This window comes from Lentinus tigrinus (assembly GCF_003813185.1).
Source record: "Lentinus tigrinus ALCF2SS1-7 unplaced genomic scaffold L226scaffold_1, whole genome shotgun sequence".
In the NCBI taxonomy this organism is placed as follows: domain Eukaryota; kingdom Fungi; phylum Basidiomycota; class Agaricomycetes; order Polyporales; family Polyporaceae; genus Lentinus; species Lentinus tigrinus.
In genome coordinates this window covers 1,412,485-1,426,363 of record NW_027137910.1, presented here as the reverse complement: position 1 = coordinate 1,426,363, position 13,879 = coordinate 1,412,485, and the positions used below count along the sequence as shown (strand labels likewise).

The 13,879-nt window shown below is 54.9% G+C and overlaps 7 protein-coding genes across 7 annotated transcripts; 5 read left to right on the top strand and 2 right to left on the bottom strand.

Annotated features, from left to right (window-relative positions):
- Positions 1-96: 96 nt before the first annotated feature.
- On the bottom strand, positions 97-1,558 carry L226DRAFT_607287 (mannose 6-phosphate receptor domain-containing protein). Its single transcript, XM_067685780.1, has 6 exons — positions 1,358-1,558; positions 1,139-1,297; positions 947-1,083; positions 821-897; positions 699-760; positions 97-639 (listed from the first exon to the last, which is right to left on the bottom strand). The coding sequence occupies exons 1-6, from the start codon at positions 1,495-1,497 to the stop codon at positions 228-230; spliced, it is 987 nt and encodes a 328-aa protein (XP_067542668.1). The 5' UTR covers positions 1,498-1,558; the 3' UTR covers positions 97-227.
- Positions 1,559-1,675: 117 nt separating this feature from the next.
- L226DRAFT_528298 (NADH-ubiquinone oxidoreductase) lies at positions 1,676-3,843 on the top strand. Its single transcript, XM_067679320.1, has 12 exons — positions 1,676-2,003; positions 2,062-2,071; positions 2,128-2,206; positions 2,261-2,360; positions 2,413-2,526; positions 2,579-3,069; positions 3,129-3,239; positions 3,291-3,462; positions 3,504-3,505; positions 3,596-3,634; positions 3,687-3,700; positions 3,766-3,843. The coding sequence occupies exons 1-12, from the start codon at positions 1,730-1,732 to the stop codon at positions 3,779-3,781; spliced, it is 1,422 nt and encodes a 473-aa protein (XP_067542667.1). The 5' UTR covers positions 1,676-1,729; the 3' UTR covers positions 3,782-3,843.
- L226DRAFT_528297 (NGG1p interacting factor 3) lies at positions 3,694-5,300 on the bottom strand. The gene is made up of 7 exons (XM_067679319.1): positions 5,220-5,300; positions 4,988-5,161; positions 4,909-4,924; positions 4,807-4,855; positions 4,355-4,731; positions 4,115-4,291; positions 3,694-4,060 (listed from the first exon to the last, which is right to left on the bottom strand). Exons 2-7 carry the CDS (start codon positions 5,030-5,032, stop codon positions 3,891-3,893), a joined length of 834 nt encoding a protein of 277 aa, XP_067542666.1. The 5' UTR covers positions 5,033-5,161; positions 5,220-5,300; the 3' UTR covers positions 3,694-3,890.
- A 263-nt stretch (positions 5,301-5,563) lies between these two features.
- On the top strand, positions 5,564-6,039 carry L226DRAFT_564713 (glutaredoxin; the record flags this gene model as incomplete). Its single annotated transcript, XM_067683679.1, has 4 exons — positions 5,564-5,587; positions 5,644-5,759; positions 5,813-5,898; positions 5,960-6,039. The coding sequence occupies 4 exons, from the start codon at positions 5,564-5,566 to the stop codon at positions 6,037-6,039; spliced, it is 306 nt and encodes a 101-aa protein (XP_067542665.1).
- A 285-nt stretch (positions 6,040-6,324) lies between these two features.
- L226DRAFT_607283 (uncharacterized protein) lies at positions 6,325-7,890 on the top strand. Its single transcript, XM_067685779.1, has 5 exons — positions 6,325-6,518; positions 6,583-6,696; positions 6,770-7,255; positions 7,321-7,404; positions 7,473-7,890. The coding sequence occupies exons 1-5, from the start codon at positions 6,471-6,473 to the stop codon at positions 7,497-7,499; spliced, it is 759 nt and encodes a 252-aa protein (XP_067542664.1). The 5' UTR covers positions 6,325-6,470; the 3' UTR covers positions 7,500-7,890.
- On the top strand, positions 7,859-11,685 carry L226DRAFT_475531 (coatomer protein). The gene is made up of 16 exons (XM_067676674.1): positions 7,859-8,086; positions 8,161-8,300; positions 8,355-8,376; positions 8,435-8,836; positions 8,892-9,003; positions 9,067-9,214; positions 9,268-9,929; positions 9,985-10,106; positions 10,162-10,356; positions 10,413-10,526; positions 10,579-10,729; positions 10,780-11,066; positions 11,124-11,185; positions 11,243-11,367; positions 11,419-11,541; positions 11,596-11,685. Exons 1-16 carry the CDS (start codon positions 7,925-7,927, stop codon positions 11,622-11,624), a joined length of 2,856 nt encoding a protein of 951 aa, XP_067542663.1. The 5' UTR covers positions 7,859-7,924; the 3' UTR covers positions 11,625-11,685.
- Positions 11,686-11,815: 130 nt separating this feature from the next.
- Positions 11,816-13,793, top strand: L226DRAFT_541587 (cytosine-purine permease; the record flags this gene model as incomplete). The annotated part of the gene is made up of 8 exons (XM_067682070.1): positions 11,816-12,033; positions 12,094-12,180; positions 12,235-12,399; positions 12,457-12,775; positions 12,826-13,085; positions 13,160-13,450; positions 13,513-13,651; positions 13,722-13,793. The coding sequence occupies 8 exons, from the start codon at positions 11,816-11,818 to the stop codon at positions 13,791-13,793; spliced, it is 1,551 nt and encodes a 516-aa protein (XP_067542662.1).
- Positions 13,794-13,879: the final 86 nt, after the last annotated feature.

Genomic DNA, 13,879 nt, shown 5'->3' with positions numbered 1-13,879 from the left:
TAGCGAAGCGATCGTCCACAACGAGGCTCCCTCCCTCTGTCCTCTTCCCAGATCCATCCTCCCCACTCGGCAGTTGGGGGCCAGCACTGGCCACTTCGCATGCACGCCTTCTTCTGCATTCCGTCTGACTGCAATACTACGGCGGGCAAATCCAAGACGACAAGTCTCGTATCGATAACAAACGGCCAGCTACTAGTGGCGCAATCGACGTCAGTCTGCGACGCACGCTACAGGCGTATAACTCCATTCGCGTCCATCCCCGGCGCCCGCCCGTTCTCCGGATGCGCGGGCGGCACAGGCGCTTCCTCGTCCTCCTCGTCCTGTTCATCGAGGAACCCCGGTGGTCCACTCAGCATAGTCTGCGCCTCCTCAGCAGACGCATGCAGCCCGCTGTACCCCTGCCTGCCTGAGCTGCTCCACGACCCACCGCGGCCCCAGTCCTGCGTTCCCCAGTTCCGCGACTGCCATGCGTCAGAAGACTTGTCCCTAACACGTTCCATGCACTCCCGGACGAACTCCACAGTGTCGCTAAATGAAAAGAAGGAGAACCTTGGGATCTGGTCCATGCCTTGCAGTTCCAGCACGTATCGGTTGTACAGTGTACCGCCGACGATGTACAGTGCAAACAGCACTGCGACTCTGCATTATCGATGCGCTCGTGAGCTACGAATGCAGTGATGGTTGAGAGATAGACCCACATGATAGCCAAGACGGAAACGATGGTTCCGAAAAGGCTTCCTTCAGCTGTGGGACACGCAATCTGCACAGATGGATACATCAGTGAGCGGTACAGTTCTGTGCTCTACACCTCGGCACGCACTTCACTTCGCCACTCCACGAAGAACGAACACGCCTGCTCCTCGTCGGGGGGAAGAGTGGCGATCAGCTGGGGTTTGCCTGCCACACGAATGAGCCAGTACTCCCTGGAACAGCCTGGAGTGCGTACCGGTACCCGCAGACGCGTCACAAACGAAGCGGATGACCGTTGACGCAGTCATGTCTCCGGCGTTGGGACAGCGAGTGCCGTCTGTCATGTAGATCAGAGGATGGCCACCATGCACCACAACCGTAGTGTTAACGTCGCTATCCACGCTTTCAGAAGGATGAATTTCTGCGAGTGGAACGTACGAACACTCACCCTAGGGAGAAGTCTCCATGGCTGCGGTGCGTGAACCCAGCCACATCCTCAGGTTTGTCCACCTTTGGTGCCCAGACTTCCTGTCGTACCGGCCTGCATACATTGAGGATGTAGTCCTTCCCGCCGTAGGATTTGAACTCGTAGTCATTACTAGCAAGCTGCCGTCAGATGTTGGGTGTGGTCGGAAACAGCAATAGTGCCCTGGAAGAATACCTTGACTTCAGCCTACTCAAGTCGTAATAATTACCGTCTGCATGAGTTGTGCATGGTTTCTCCTCTGCGCGAGCTATCCCTAACCCAGACAGAAGCACAGCAGACACACAAACAAGCCAAAGGGGTTGCGCTCTGTTCAACAGCATGCAGGGAGTAAGCAGTAAGGATGACTGCCCTAGGCACAGCAGCCCGTTGTGGCGGTGGTCATTAGCGGAGCGTCTGCAGCCGGCGTCAATGTAGTTCGGAACGTACCGTCACGAGGCCGTGAGGACAAACTGCCTCCTTGGGAGCTTCCGACGCCATCGAATGAGAACGGTCCGTTTAGCACCGACAGCGTCGAACACGACGACGACGACTTGACTCTCAACAGCGACGAGGATGGCCTCCACCCTCTTCCGCCGCCAGCTTGGACGGGCGCCGCGCCTCGCCGCTATCCCTTCTTCCATTAGCTCTTCCTCCTCACTCCTTTCGGTCGCGCGTAGACACCTATCGCGCTCGGCTGTCGCGCAGGCGGAGCCCACGGGTGCCACGACCAAGGGTGGCAAAAATGTGTTTGAGACACATGCGGTGGAGGATCTGCACGGTATGCATGCGACAGATATCTTGGCTGAGACTGGAAGTAGGCCGGAGGCCCTGATGCGTCACTTCACGGGTGAGTGGAAGTTGCCCTTGCGATAGGAGGACGTGCTGACAAGGGTTTGTCCGTGCAGTGAACTTCGGGTGAGTTTCGTGAATTTATGTTTCATTCATGGGGCCTAGAGTTGAATATCGCGCAGTCCCCAGCACCCTGCTGCTCACGGTGTGCTTCGGTTGATTCTTGAGCTGAACGGGGAGGAGGTTCTGCGTGCGGACCCTGTGAGTATTCCTGTCCAATGACTCTGTAGCCTGTCCCCCTCATCCTCCTTCTAGCACGTTGGCTTGCTTCACCGAGGAACGGAGAAATTGATTGAGTACAAGACTTTCACTCAAGCGCTCCCCTACTTTGACCGTCTTGACTATGTCTCGATGAGTACGTCATTGGCTGCACGAACACGCGAATTCTATCTTGACGAATTCATCAGTGACCAACGAGCTCTGCTACTCGCTGGCAGTCGAGAAACTCCTCAACATTGAGGTGCCAGAACGTGCAAAGTGGATCCGTACTTTGTTCGGCGAAATCACCCGTGTTCTCAACCGTATGTGTCCCTTTTCTTGCTGCAACCCATCCCTAAATTCCCATGATTTCAGACTTGATGGCCGTCCTGACGCACGCCATGGATGTCGGTGCTCTTACGCCTTTCCTCTGGGGTTTCGAGGAACGCGAGAAGCTCATGGAGTTCTATGAGCGTGTCTCGGGTGCACGTATGCACTCAGCATATGTCCGCCCTGGTGGTGTTGCCTTTGACCTCCCGCACGGCATGTTGGAGGACATCTTCAAGTGGGCCACGCAATTTTCGTCGCGCGTAGACGAGATTGAGGAAGTCGTAACCGGTAATCGTATCTGGAAGGAGCGTACGATTGGCATCGGTGTCGTGACCGCGAAGGAGGCACTGGACTACTCATTCAGTGGTGTCATGCTCCGTGGAAGCGGTATTCCTTGGGATATCCGCAAGGTGGCACCCTACGACAAGTATGATGAGGTCGAGTTCGATATCCCTGTTGGCAAGAACGGTGACTGCTACGACCGCTACTTGTGCCGTGTCCAGGAGTTCCGTGAATCCCTCCGCATTATCAGCCAAGTGAGTATCGATGCACCGAGGTCTCTCAGGGAGGAATTCTGATGAGAGTTCTGCTGCAGTGTCTCAACAAGATCCCAACTGGTGCCGTGAAGGTGGATGACTACAAGCTCGTTCCTCCCCCACGCGCGTCAATGAAGGAGAGCATGGAGTCCCTCATCCACCACTTCAAGGTTTGTACTCCGGCGCTCTTCAACCGCGCCTCATGCTCACGTCGTATGCAGCTCTTCAGCGAAGGCTACTCGGTTCCCCCGGGTGAGACCTACACCGCCATCGAGGCACCTAAGGGGGAGATGGGTGTGTACCTCGTGTCCGACGGCACCAACCGTCCATACCGGTGCAAGATCCGTGCTCCAGGCTTCGCACATCTCGCCGGCGCCGACTTCATGATGAGACGTGAGTGCTGGCTCCAACCTGCGTGTGGGCTGCGGTTGCTAATCCCAATTGGTTCTGTTTCTAGATGTGAGAAAGTTCCGTAATGCCTTGTGTATGGCGCGTGCTCACGACGACTTCTCCTTCTCTCCAATAGCACATGATTGCGGACGTCGTCGCTATCATTGGTACCATGGTACGTAAACATTGTGTATGTTCTACAAGGCGTCGCTCACGCGAAGTTGCAGGATCTGGTGTTCGGGTATGTGCTCTTATTTGTTTCGTGGTTGCTCTGGAATACTGATGTGCTCGGATGTGGTATAATAGCGAAGTCGACCGGTGACGTTTGTAACTATTATGTTACACAATATCGACCGTTTTCTCCCTCTGACTCCGCACCCGTATGGTGCTTCTGTCCGTTTGCGACAATGGTGTGAATGCTCTGCGCGAGATCATACAATGGCAAGAGGGTATTCATCCCTTGTGCTGACGACGACCTCGAGACCCTTGAGTACTTCGGCTTCTGCAGGGTCAGTTGGCTGGGCGACCTCCTCCTGAATAAACTCCTCGATGTCCTTCTTCAACCAGGGTAAATATCCCCGTTCCGTATTTGTGTGGCCGCCTGTGGAGCAGCCATGAGAACCTGTTCGTCCTCCGAGGAGATAGAAGCACGTACAAAGAATGACATTGTGCCCGCTTTGCATGGATGCAAGGACTTCGTGGTGTGACATCTCGCCGGTGAAGTAGACGTCCGCGTCTACACCGAGGAGCATTGAGCCACCAGACCCGGCGCATATCCCAATGGTGCTGATCATCGTGTGTTCCTTCTCGGGCTTTGCGTATGCGACATGGACTGCATGCGTTCCGAAGCCTGAATCAGCCATCCCACCGCCTTGTGCATACTCTAAGGCCTCACCTTCCTTGAGCTCAAGCTCGGTGCGGATCGTAGTGGCGAGTTGGCCAAGCTCGATAGGCTGCTTGAGCGTCACAATACGACCCTGGCCACCTAGGCCGTCAGGGAACTCCTGGCCGACAAAGCGAGCGGTCCAGTTGATCTCGCGGAGGGGACCAGCGACCTTCGTGCATAGCCAGTCGTTAATACCGTCGGTGACCGAGTCTAGGGCGCTGTGCGGGGTGTATACGGAGATGCCTGCGGCTGCGCAGCGGAGCAGGGAGGCCTGGAGAGGGACGGAGAGGGTGAGAGAGCTGAGTGGCTTGAATATGGGCGGGTGGTAGGTGACGATGAAGACTGTCGGGGACGTCAGGGCTTCCTCCACGACCGCAGGTGTCAAGCTGCACGCGCAAGTGATTGGTTGATAAGTATGATATCAGTACTTAGGCCACTCGGTACTCGCGGAACGTGCGTACTCCGTCGTGAGGAGAACCTTGTTCGCCTGCGGCCGTACGTATGGCGCCTCTGCAGAATGGGTCAAGTGATCGTGCATATAAGCATTGCTCTGGTCAGCGTACCGAGAATAAGGCCGACCTATGGGAGTGGTTAGTAAGTGATCACGCTACGGATCGGAAAGACGGAAGGAGGACGGCTGACATTATCCCATTGTTCCGCCAGGCGGAGGGGCGCGATGCGCTCCATGATTTTGCAGAAGCTCCTTACTAGGGACATCTTTTTTGGTTCGTAAGTGCGAAGAGATGTAGAGAAACCCTGCTGGAATCAAAGTTGTAGGATGTCGAAGCAGTAGCAAATCGTTTCTTCTGCAAGATTCTGAGGATATATATGTCAGTTGACAACTGTAGGCGCGTCGCAACGCGTCATGACTCACAGGGTGTCGGTTCTTCCTTGGTGAACCACTCGGTAGAGTATAGCTTGCGGTGATTCGTGTCGACGTCTCTACTGCTGTTCGAATGCCCACTTACCCGGAGAGCGCCCGGTCAGATGCGCGCGACGTCGATGACGCGATGGGCTTCCTCTTTCGCTCAAAGGTCACTCCGATTGCTCAGCAGCACTGTGACTGCACCCAGAATCGATGCTCCCGACGCTATATAGAGGCATCTCTTTCTGGTTATCTCCCCGCTCTCCTGCAGGCCCAGTAAGCTCGTCCAACACCCAACGTTAGCCACGGCAACCCCATCTTCATCCAACCCTTCTCCTTACCAGCTCAAAGTCATGAGTGTCAAAGACCTCGTCGAGGTACGTCTGTCCTACTGGTGCGTGTTATTGGTATGATTGCGAATCTCTGCTCGCAGAACACCATCAAGGAGAACAAGATTGCTATCTTCTCCAAGTCGTACTGCCCGTACTGCAAACGCGCCAAGTCGCTCCTCACGTCGAAGTTCCCAGACGTCCAGACCAAGATTTTTGAGTGAGCATATACCCTCTTCTCATGGTTGGAAGCGAACTCATCTCTGTGGAAAGGCTTGATGAGATGGAGGAGGGCGGCGAGATCCAGAATTATCTCGCTGAGAAGACCGGTCAGCGCACCGTCCCGAACATCTTCATCAGTGAGTCCTGTCGCACAAATATGCATGCATCAATGATCTCATGTAAACCGTGAAACACCAGACCAGAACCATGTCGGTGGATGCGACTCCGTGACTAGCCTCGACTCCCAGGGCAAGCTCGCATCCCTTGTGTCGGCGTAAGCACTGCAGACTCGTCTGTCGACTCTTTCTCCCGAGGCTTTGTTTGCAATTGACGATTGTCGCTTTACATAGTCAATCGTCGTCTCGTTTGTGATACCTGTTGGCGTCATAGAGTTGTATCATGTAATGGCTTCACTTGTAGTGTGTTCACCGGTTGACAATGATAGCATTCGTATCTCGTCGAGAGTCACCCAATGTCTGAAATGGAGAGCAAAGAAGGAAAGAAGTCCAGTCGTCGTAAAGTACATATTGGAAGTGAGCGTCTGCTGGTGTACTTCTTGGTCCGCCACCTCCAACCTCCTTGTCGTGGCGCTCTAGTTCTGACATTAATCACTCTTGCTTGGTCCTTGAGAACGACGCGTCTGAGGAGAGGCTCATTCCTGAAGAAAGAAGTCCTCAAGTTATACTGACAACCTCCGTCCGCCAACACCATGGCCGCCCAGGAAGAGCAGCTGCTTGAACTGCTGCTCACGCTCAAGGTCTGTGAGTGAGGTGTCATGCAATGTTCAAGATTATCCACATGTAGGACTACATTTTGAGCAGAGGACGACACCGGGTGAGGCGAGAACAATCCTCAATTCACAACCGCCCCAAATCGCACATGCGCTCATGACCATGATGGTGAACATCAACGCAGTGAAGATGGAGGTTGTGCAGGTACGCCCCAGTGAGATCTTACAGAAAGTGGCGTTAGCATGACCAGCTTCGCGTGTCGCGTTTTCTGACCTAGGAAATCTTGGCAAAATATGGAGCTTTGGCAGGCGCGGCCGGAGCCGCTGCACAACCTTCTGCACCGGTACCCCCTCCCATGATGGCTACACCACCTCCCTCAGCAATACCACCGCATATTCAAGCTCAGATTCCTCCACGCGGTGGTACGCCTACATATCCTCAACCCGGTCCGCAGGGAGGGTACCCACCACAAGGCTATCCAGGGGGACCCCCAAATCTTGGAGGACCGTCCGGACCTGGGAGGGGTTATGGTACACCACCCCCAGGACCAAACCAAGGTCCCGGGTTTGTCCCCCCGCACGCGCCCCAACAGCCACCGCATGTCCCTGGTATGGGTATACCAGGTCTGGGTCACGGTCCTCCGCACGCCCAACCGCCGCATATGCAACTGCCTCATGCCTCGCAACCTCCTCCTGTGCCAGGCCCTGGCCCAGCTGCTCCCGTGCTACCCCCGGCACTTGCTGCGCTGCCGGAAGACCAGAAGGTACGTGTCCACTCCCCCGGGTTGACATTATGCTCAGGGGCTTGGCTGAACATGAATTCCTGCAGGTATTGATCATGCGTGTCATTGCGATGTCAAGAGAGGAGGTCTACCAGATGCCACTTGCGGACCGGGAGAACATCATTAAGCTGGTGAGTTCGTCCGAGGCCGTTCGCTGTCCTCAGATTCGGAGAATCTGAACCCTGACTGCTCTCACTAGCGCACGACCCTGAATCTACCTGTATAACCGCTGCGTACTTGGTGGGTCGTAGGACCATCCACGCGCACATATGCGGCTTTCAGGACCCTTGGGGACATGCACATGACGGGGCTTCTTGAGCGGGTCCTGTATTCTAGCCGCAGCCTCACGACGAAGAGGAGGGTACGTTTGTATGTTCCGTGGGATGGATCTTTCAGGTATACGGTCCGAACGGGCATGTACCGCAAGAAGTAGACGTTATGTGGTTATTGTTATGCCTTACTTTTGTCCGCCTCGTGTAATGCCATGTAACAGCGTGTCCGAATTCCTCCCTAGACTTCGAGCGCGCGCTCATTGACACGCCGTCGTGGCCAGCATGTACGCATACCGAATATAGCAACTCATCTCTCGACCTCCACGGCGGTCGACCGTCCCTCCTCCCTTCTCCGTTTTCCTCCTCGTTCTCGGTATCTATGGCATCGGCTGATGCTTCCTGCTACACCTTGGTCTTTGAGGACCCCTCGGAGACACCCACGACTCAGGAACTCCGCTCGGCGCTGCAGAAGGGCTCGGACGAGGTCAAGTTTGACACGTTGCGCAAAATCATAGTGTCTACGATCAATGGCAACCCGCAGGTGTGTGCTATCGATGCAAATGCGCAGAAGAGCGGAGAATGACTGAATGCGCGGGTTGCGCGTGCGCGACGAAGCCGGCACTCTTGATGCCAATCATCCAGTATGTTATGCCCTCACGAAACAAACAGCTCAAGAAGCTGCTGCACTTCTACTGGGAAGTGTGCCCCAAGTACGATGATAATGGGAAGCTGAAGCAGGAGATGATTCTTGTTGTGTGAGTCCATCATCTCTGGTTGCTGCCCAAGCTGCATACTAACGTTTCGCGAAGTAACGCCATCCGTAATGACCTCGTTAGTACCCTCCCTTCCCTTCTAGGCCCAAATGTCTCTTTAACAGTACGGCGTACAGCAACACCCCAATGAGTACATTCGTGGCGCAACTCTCCGTTTCCTTCAGAAGATCTCCAAGGATGCAGAACTACTCGAGCCGCTGATTCCTACGTGCCGCGCATGCCTCGAACACCGACATTCCTACGTACGCAAGAACGCAGTATTCGCAGTATACTCCATCTATCGCGAGTTCGAGCACCTCATTCCCGACGCGCCCGAGCTCATGCAGACATTCCTCGCGGCGGAGTCGGACGCGACATGCAAGCGGAATGCGTTCGTGTTTCTCGCGCAATGTGCGATGCCGAAGGCTGTCGAGTACATCCTGCAGGTCTTTGACCAAATCCCGACCATGGACGAGCTGCTGCAAATGAGCATCATTGAGGTCATTAGGCTGGATTGCAAGCAAGAGACAACGCACAAGGTGAGTAGTATTGTCCACTGGTTGGCTAGCCTGGTGCTGAGTAGACGTGCGCTAGGCACGGTATATCCTCCTCATCTCCGAACTCTTGAACGCGACTTCGCATGCCGTCAAGTACGAAGCTGCAACCACCCTTACTTCCCTCACCCAGAACCCTGCCGCCATCAAGGGTATGTTATGAATGACCTTTTGAGGTCTGGCTCCGAGTTGCGAGACTGATTGATTGCACTTAGCTGCTGCATCCTGCTATATCAGCCTTGTGCAGAAAGAGTCCGACAACAACGCGAAGCTCATAGTCTTAGACCGCCTTGATGTTCTTCGTTCCAAGCACGGCCACGTTCTCGACTCTCTCATCATGGATGTCCTGCAGATCCTTTCCAGGTATGACCTCTTCACGACCTGATATTATGACGTTATCAACTCACAAACACCAGTGCCGACCTCGAGGTCCGACGGAAAGCAATCAGCATCGTCCTCAGCCTCACCTCCAGTCGCAACGTCGAGGATGTTGTCTTGTTCCTCAAGAAGCAGCTCCAGAAGACTCAGGACGAGGAGTTCGAGAAGGCACCAGAGTACAGGCAACTGCTGATTCAATCCATTCATGTCTGCGCAGTCAAATTCTCGGAGGTCGCGGCCAGCGTCGTCCACGCGCTCATGGACTTCCTCGGCGACACGAACAACCCTTCAGCTCTGGACGTTGTGGCCTTCGTTCGCGAGGTTGTGGAGAAATTCCCTCAGCTCCGCAGCACGATCTGCGAGAAGCTCACCCAGACCCTTCCTGAAATCAAGTCCGGCAAGGTCTACCGCGGCGTCCTTTGGATCCTGGGCGAGTATACGGAGGAGATCAAAGAGATTCAAGAGATTTTCCGTGAACTTCGCAAGGTCCTCGGCGAGATCCCGATCCTTGCTTCCGAGCAGCGGCTGCTGGAGGAGGCAAGTGTGGAGGACGGTGAGGAGAAGAAGGACGACGTAAAGGTCGAGACTACAAAGCCGAAGGTGTTGGCGGATGGTACTTATGCGACCGAGTCTGCCTTCACGAGTGTGTCGAGCGCACGGTTAGAGGCTATTAAGGCGGCTGCTAAGCCCCCGTTACGAGGTTCGTCGATTATCTCAGAATATCAAGCCACTGGATGCTTATGCCGTATCTTCAGCCCTCATCCTTGGCGGCGACTTCTTCACTGGCTCCGTCCTCGCTTCCGCATTGACGAAGCTTGTCCTGCGTTATTCTGAGCTCTCTAAGGAGAAGCGGAAGTGTAACGCACTCCGGGCTGAGGTGAGAAGCTCTTCTCTTGTACAGCTCCCAGGCCCGTAGCTCACCTTAATCTCAGGCGATGCTTGTCATGGCGTCGGTCATACGCGTCGGCCAGTCGAAGTTCGTGACTGTGCCCATTGATGAGGACTCCTCGGAGCGCATCATGAGCTGCATCCAGACCCTCAGCGAACTCGAGTCTGCTCCTGCTGTTCACCAGATATTCTTGAAGGACACCAAGGCGGCGTATTCAAAGATGGTTGCGGCGCAGGAGGTTCGTCTGTGTTGTTGACATATGCGTTGGTCAAAACTTAACGCGCGTTTTTGCAGAAGAAGGCAGCGGAGAAGAAGGAGCTTGAGAAGGCCGAGGCTAAGATCATCCAAGTCGATGACCTTCTCACATTCCGTCAGTTCTCCAAGAAGGCTGCCGACGATGTCATTGATGTGAGTACTGTTTCGTCTGTCCTTGTCGTCAGACTTTCTTATCCTATGACAGGATTCGGAGGATGTCAACCGCGCAACGGGTGCTGGCGAGGTCTCGGAGGACTTCATCTCCAACCTGAGCCGTATCTCCCAGCTTACCGGTTTCTCCGATCCCATCTATGCAGAGGCATATGTCAAGGTTCATGGCTTCGACATCCTTCTCGGTAGGTTCCGCCGTTGTTTGATGCGGCTTGATGCTCATATTCTGGTCTAGACGTGCTTCTTGTCAATCAAACCGCCGACACGCTGCAGAACTTGTGCTTGGATTTCGCGACTCTCGGTGATCTCAAGCTCGTCGAGCGGCCTTCGCTGTACACCATCGCGCCCCACAGCTTCCAGAGCATCAAGGCGACCATCAAGGTGTCTTCGACCGAGACCGGTGTCATCTTCGGCAGCATCCTTTGGGAGGGGCCAGGAATGGCAGAGCAATGCGTCATCTTAAACGACATCCACATCGACATCATGGACTACATAAAGCCCGCGTACTGCACGGAGCAGCAGGTAAGAGGAGTAGTTGTTACCACGCTTGACATCGCCTGACAGTTGTTGCGATCACAGTTCCGTAGCATGTGGACAGAGTTTGAGTGGGAGAACCGTGTCAACGTCACCACCACCATATCGTAAGTCTCACGCCAGGCCGCTCGTGATGTGCCACCTCACCTTGCCACTCCCTACAGGGATCCGAGGGAGTACCTCCACCACGTCATGAAGGCGACCAATATGTCGTGCCTTACGCCGGAGGGCGCCTTGTCCGGCGATTGCGACTTCTTGTCTGCGAACATGTATGCAAGGAGCTTATTCGGTAAGGGCCATTTTCTTGTGAAATACGATTCGTTGCTCATTGTTGCTCAAGGCGAGGATGCGTTGGCGAACCTTAGTGTTGAACGGACGGAGACTGGTAACATCACTGGACATGTACGGATACGGAGCAAAACTCAGGGCATCGCGCTGTCCTTGGGTGACAGGATCACCATGGGTAAGTTGTGGCTCCTCCTATCATGCCCTGTCCCTGTCACTGACCTCACTATAGCGCAAAAGGACAACAAGCCACCTGTATAGATTGTGTATGAGCATTAATATATTGGACGGTTTCGATGATGGGATAACCGAACTCCGCGTGGTCCGTGCTTCGATTGCAAAAATAGTCACCTGAACGCCGAGATCCAATCGCCCAAACTTCATCAAAGGTTGAGTGAGCAGGCACACCCCCAGATCCGCCTCTTCTCTTCTCTTCCTTGCTCTTGCTCATCATGTCCAGTCTCAGCCCGAGCTCGTCCCATGACAAGGAGAAGGTGGTCGCCCGGGAGACCGCAATCCCTACAGCAGAGGCAGATCCAGAAGACGTACTGGTGAAGCGCTATGGACGGTTCGGACCTCTACTGTCTAAGCTCTTCGCGAGTGGGGTAGAGGCAAGAGGTGTGGAACGCGTGCCGGAGGACCAGAGGGAGACCAGGAATATGTGGAATAAGTGCGTGTATGCACCTTATTTCGTATCGACGCGTCGGCTGAACGACCCCGCTCTCCCCAGTCTATTGATGTGGTGGTCCGTCAACACGGTCCTCACAACAATCCCGATCGGTACACTTGCTCAAGTGTATTACACGCTTACTCTTCCGTCCGTCCCTCTCTTCTCAATCCTGTTCCGTTTGTGATTGAACGCGCTTTGCAGACATACTGTCGCCACCATCCTGTGCTTCGGAGCGCTCGGCGCGATTGCCACAGCGTTCATCAGCACTCTGGGACCAAGGACAGGGTTGCGGACGATGATTATTACTCGTTTCAGCTCTGGCTATGTCGGTGGAACGATCTACTCTATCTTGAACATCCTCACGCAGTAAGTGCGGGAAAACTCTGCCCGTCACTCAGTACTAATCTACACCATCATGGACAGGTTGGGCTTTTCCGTGACGGCGGTCATTCTTGGAGGGCAGACACTCGCGTCCGTGAATCCGGGGACTTTGCCCCTCGTCGTCGGCATCATCATCATTGGCATACTCAGTCTCATTCCGTGCTTCGTCGGGTACCACTACGTGCACTACTACGAGCGGTATGCGTGGATAGTCATATTCATCATTATCATGTTCCTCTGGGGCCTTGGGGGACACGCAGGGTTCGACATAAACGCCCAGAAGCCTCTGGAGGACAAGGGTAGAGCGCTCTCGGCCGACATCCTCAGCTTCGGAGGCATCGTTTTTGGTTCTGTCACAGGTGTACGTCTCCCTTACATGGTCGTGAAGTATCGTCAACTGACCACGTATAGTGGGCCCCGGTCGCAGCGGACTACAACTGCAGGCTCCCGGCAGACACGCCCAGCACCAAGGTCTTCCTCCTGACTTTTTTCGGCCTTTGGATCCCAATATGCTTCGTCGAGATCCTTGGTGCCGCCCTGATGACCATCATGGACCCAGCCTACGTCCAAGCCTACGCGGACGGGAGCACGGGAGGCCTAGTCGCCCAGGTGCTCTCGCCATGGGGTGGCTTTGGCAAGTTCCTCCTGGTGCTTCTCGGTCTCTCCGTGGTGTGAGTTTTCGCTCGCCGAGTCTCACCGATTGTCACGGACCCGGTACTAATCGCCCTGCTCCCGCCCCCCATAGTGCGAACAACATCCCGAACACGTACAGTGCCGGCCTGGCGATGCAGTCTCTCGGTCGGCCGTTCGCCATGGTGCCGCGGTTCCTCTGGACCTTCCTGGCCTTTGTGATCTACACGGTTGCCGGTGTCGCCGGACGCGAACACTTCTCGGAGATTCTGTCAAACTTCCTCAGTATCCTGTCATACTGGACGGCGTTCTTCATCGTAGTCGTTGCCGAAGAACACTTCATCTTCAGGCGCAGAGGTGGCCCGCTCGGTGGTTACAATCTGGATGACTGGGACATTCCCAGCAGGTGAGCGACAGGTCTGTTGGTGTTGCCAGTTGAGCACTCATATACCGTCACTCGTTACATAGGTTGCCGATAGGCTTCGCTGGCGTGCTAGCCGGATGCTTTGGGGTTGCGGGTGCAGTGGTGGGCATGTCCGAAGTGTGGTATACTGGGCCTTTAGGGAAAGATGCCGGGGCCGAGTTCGGTGCCGATTTGGGCTTCGAGGTGAGGGTTCTAACAGTTCTACCTATCACGATCGATCGATGCTAATATAATCGCTCTGTAAACCCTCTAGCTTGCGGCGGGCTTTGCGGCGGTGACATATCCTCCACTACGTTGGCTCGAGATCCGGCTGACTGGGCGGTAGGGCTGACGCTAGGGGCGACCTACCTTGTTTCTTCACTATATTATCTGGATTTATCGGTCACGACATCGGATGTGGTTGGGGAGGGA

Coding starts and splice junctions, on each gene's coding strand:
- L226DRAFT_607287 (XM_067685780.1), bottom strand. CDS start 1,497: ATGCTGTTGAACAGAGCGCAACCCCTTTGGCTTGTTTGTGTGTCTGCT. Junction 1,298..1,357: donor TACGACTTGAGTAGGCTGAA/GTCAAGGTATTC, acceptor CATCTGACGGCA/GCTTGCTAGTAATGACTACG. Junction 898..946: donor TGACGCGTCTGCGGGTACCG/GTACGCACTCCA, acceptor TTCGTGTGGCAG/GCAAACCCCAGCTGATCGCC.
- L226DRAFT_528298 (XM_067679320.1), top strand. CDS start 1,730: ATGGCCTCCACCCTCTTCCGCCGCCAGCTTGGACGGGCGCCGCGCCTC. Junction 2,207..2,260: donor AGGTTCTGCGTGCGGACCCT/GTGAGTATTCCT, acceptor TCCTCCTTCTAG/CACGTTGGCTTGCTTCACCG. Junction 2,361..2,412: donor TCTTGACTATGTCTCGATGA/GTACGTCATTGG, acceptor CGAATTCATCAG/TGACCAACGAGCTCTGCTAC.
- L226DRAFT_475531 (XM_067676674.1), top strand. CDS start 7,925: ATGGCATCGGCTGATGCTTCCTGCTACACCTTGGTCTTTGAGGACCCC. Junction 8,087..8,160: donor CGATCAATGGCAACCCGCAG/GTGTGTGCTATC, acceptor TGCGCGACGAAG/CCGGCACTCTTGATGCCAAT. Junction 10,357..10,412: donor AGATGGTTGCGGCGCAGGAG/GTTCGTCTGTGT, acceptor GCGTTTTTGCAG/AAGAAGGCAGCGGAGAAGAA.
- L226DRAFT_607283 (XM_067685779.1), top strand. CDS start 6,471: ATGGCCGCCCAGGAAGAGCAGCTGCTTGAACTGCTGCTCACGCTCAAG. Junction 6,519..6,582: donor AACTGCTGCTCACGCTCAAG/GTCTGTGAGTGA, acceptor CATTTTGAGCAG/AGGACGACACCGGGTGAGGC. Junction 7,256..7,320: donor CGCTGCCGGAAGACCAGAAG/GTACGTGTCCAC, acceptor GAATTCCTGCAG/GTATTGATCATGCGTGTCAT.
- L226DRAFT_528297 (XM_067679319.1), bottom strand. CDS start 5,032: ATGGAGCGCATCGCGCCCCTCCGCCTGGCGGAACAATGGGATAAT. Junction 4,732..4,806: donor AAGGTTCTCCTCACGACGGA/GTACGCACGTTC, acceptor TTGCGCGTGCAG/CTTGACACCTGCGGTCGTGG. Junction 4,061..4,114: donor CGGGCACAATGTCATTCTTT/GTACGTGCTTCT, acceptor GCTGCTCCACAG/GCGGCCACACAAATACGGAA.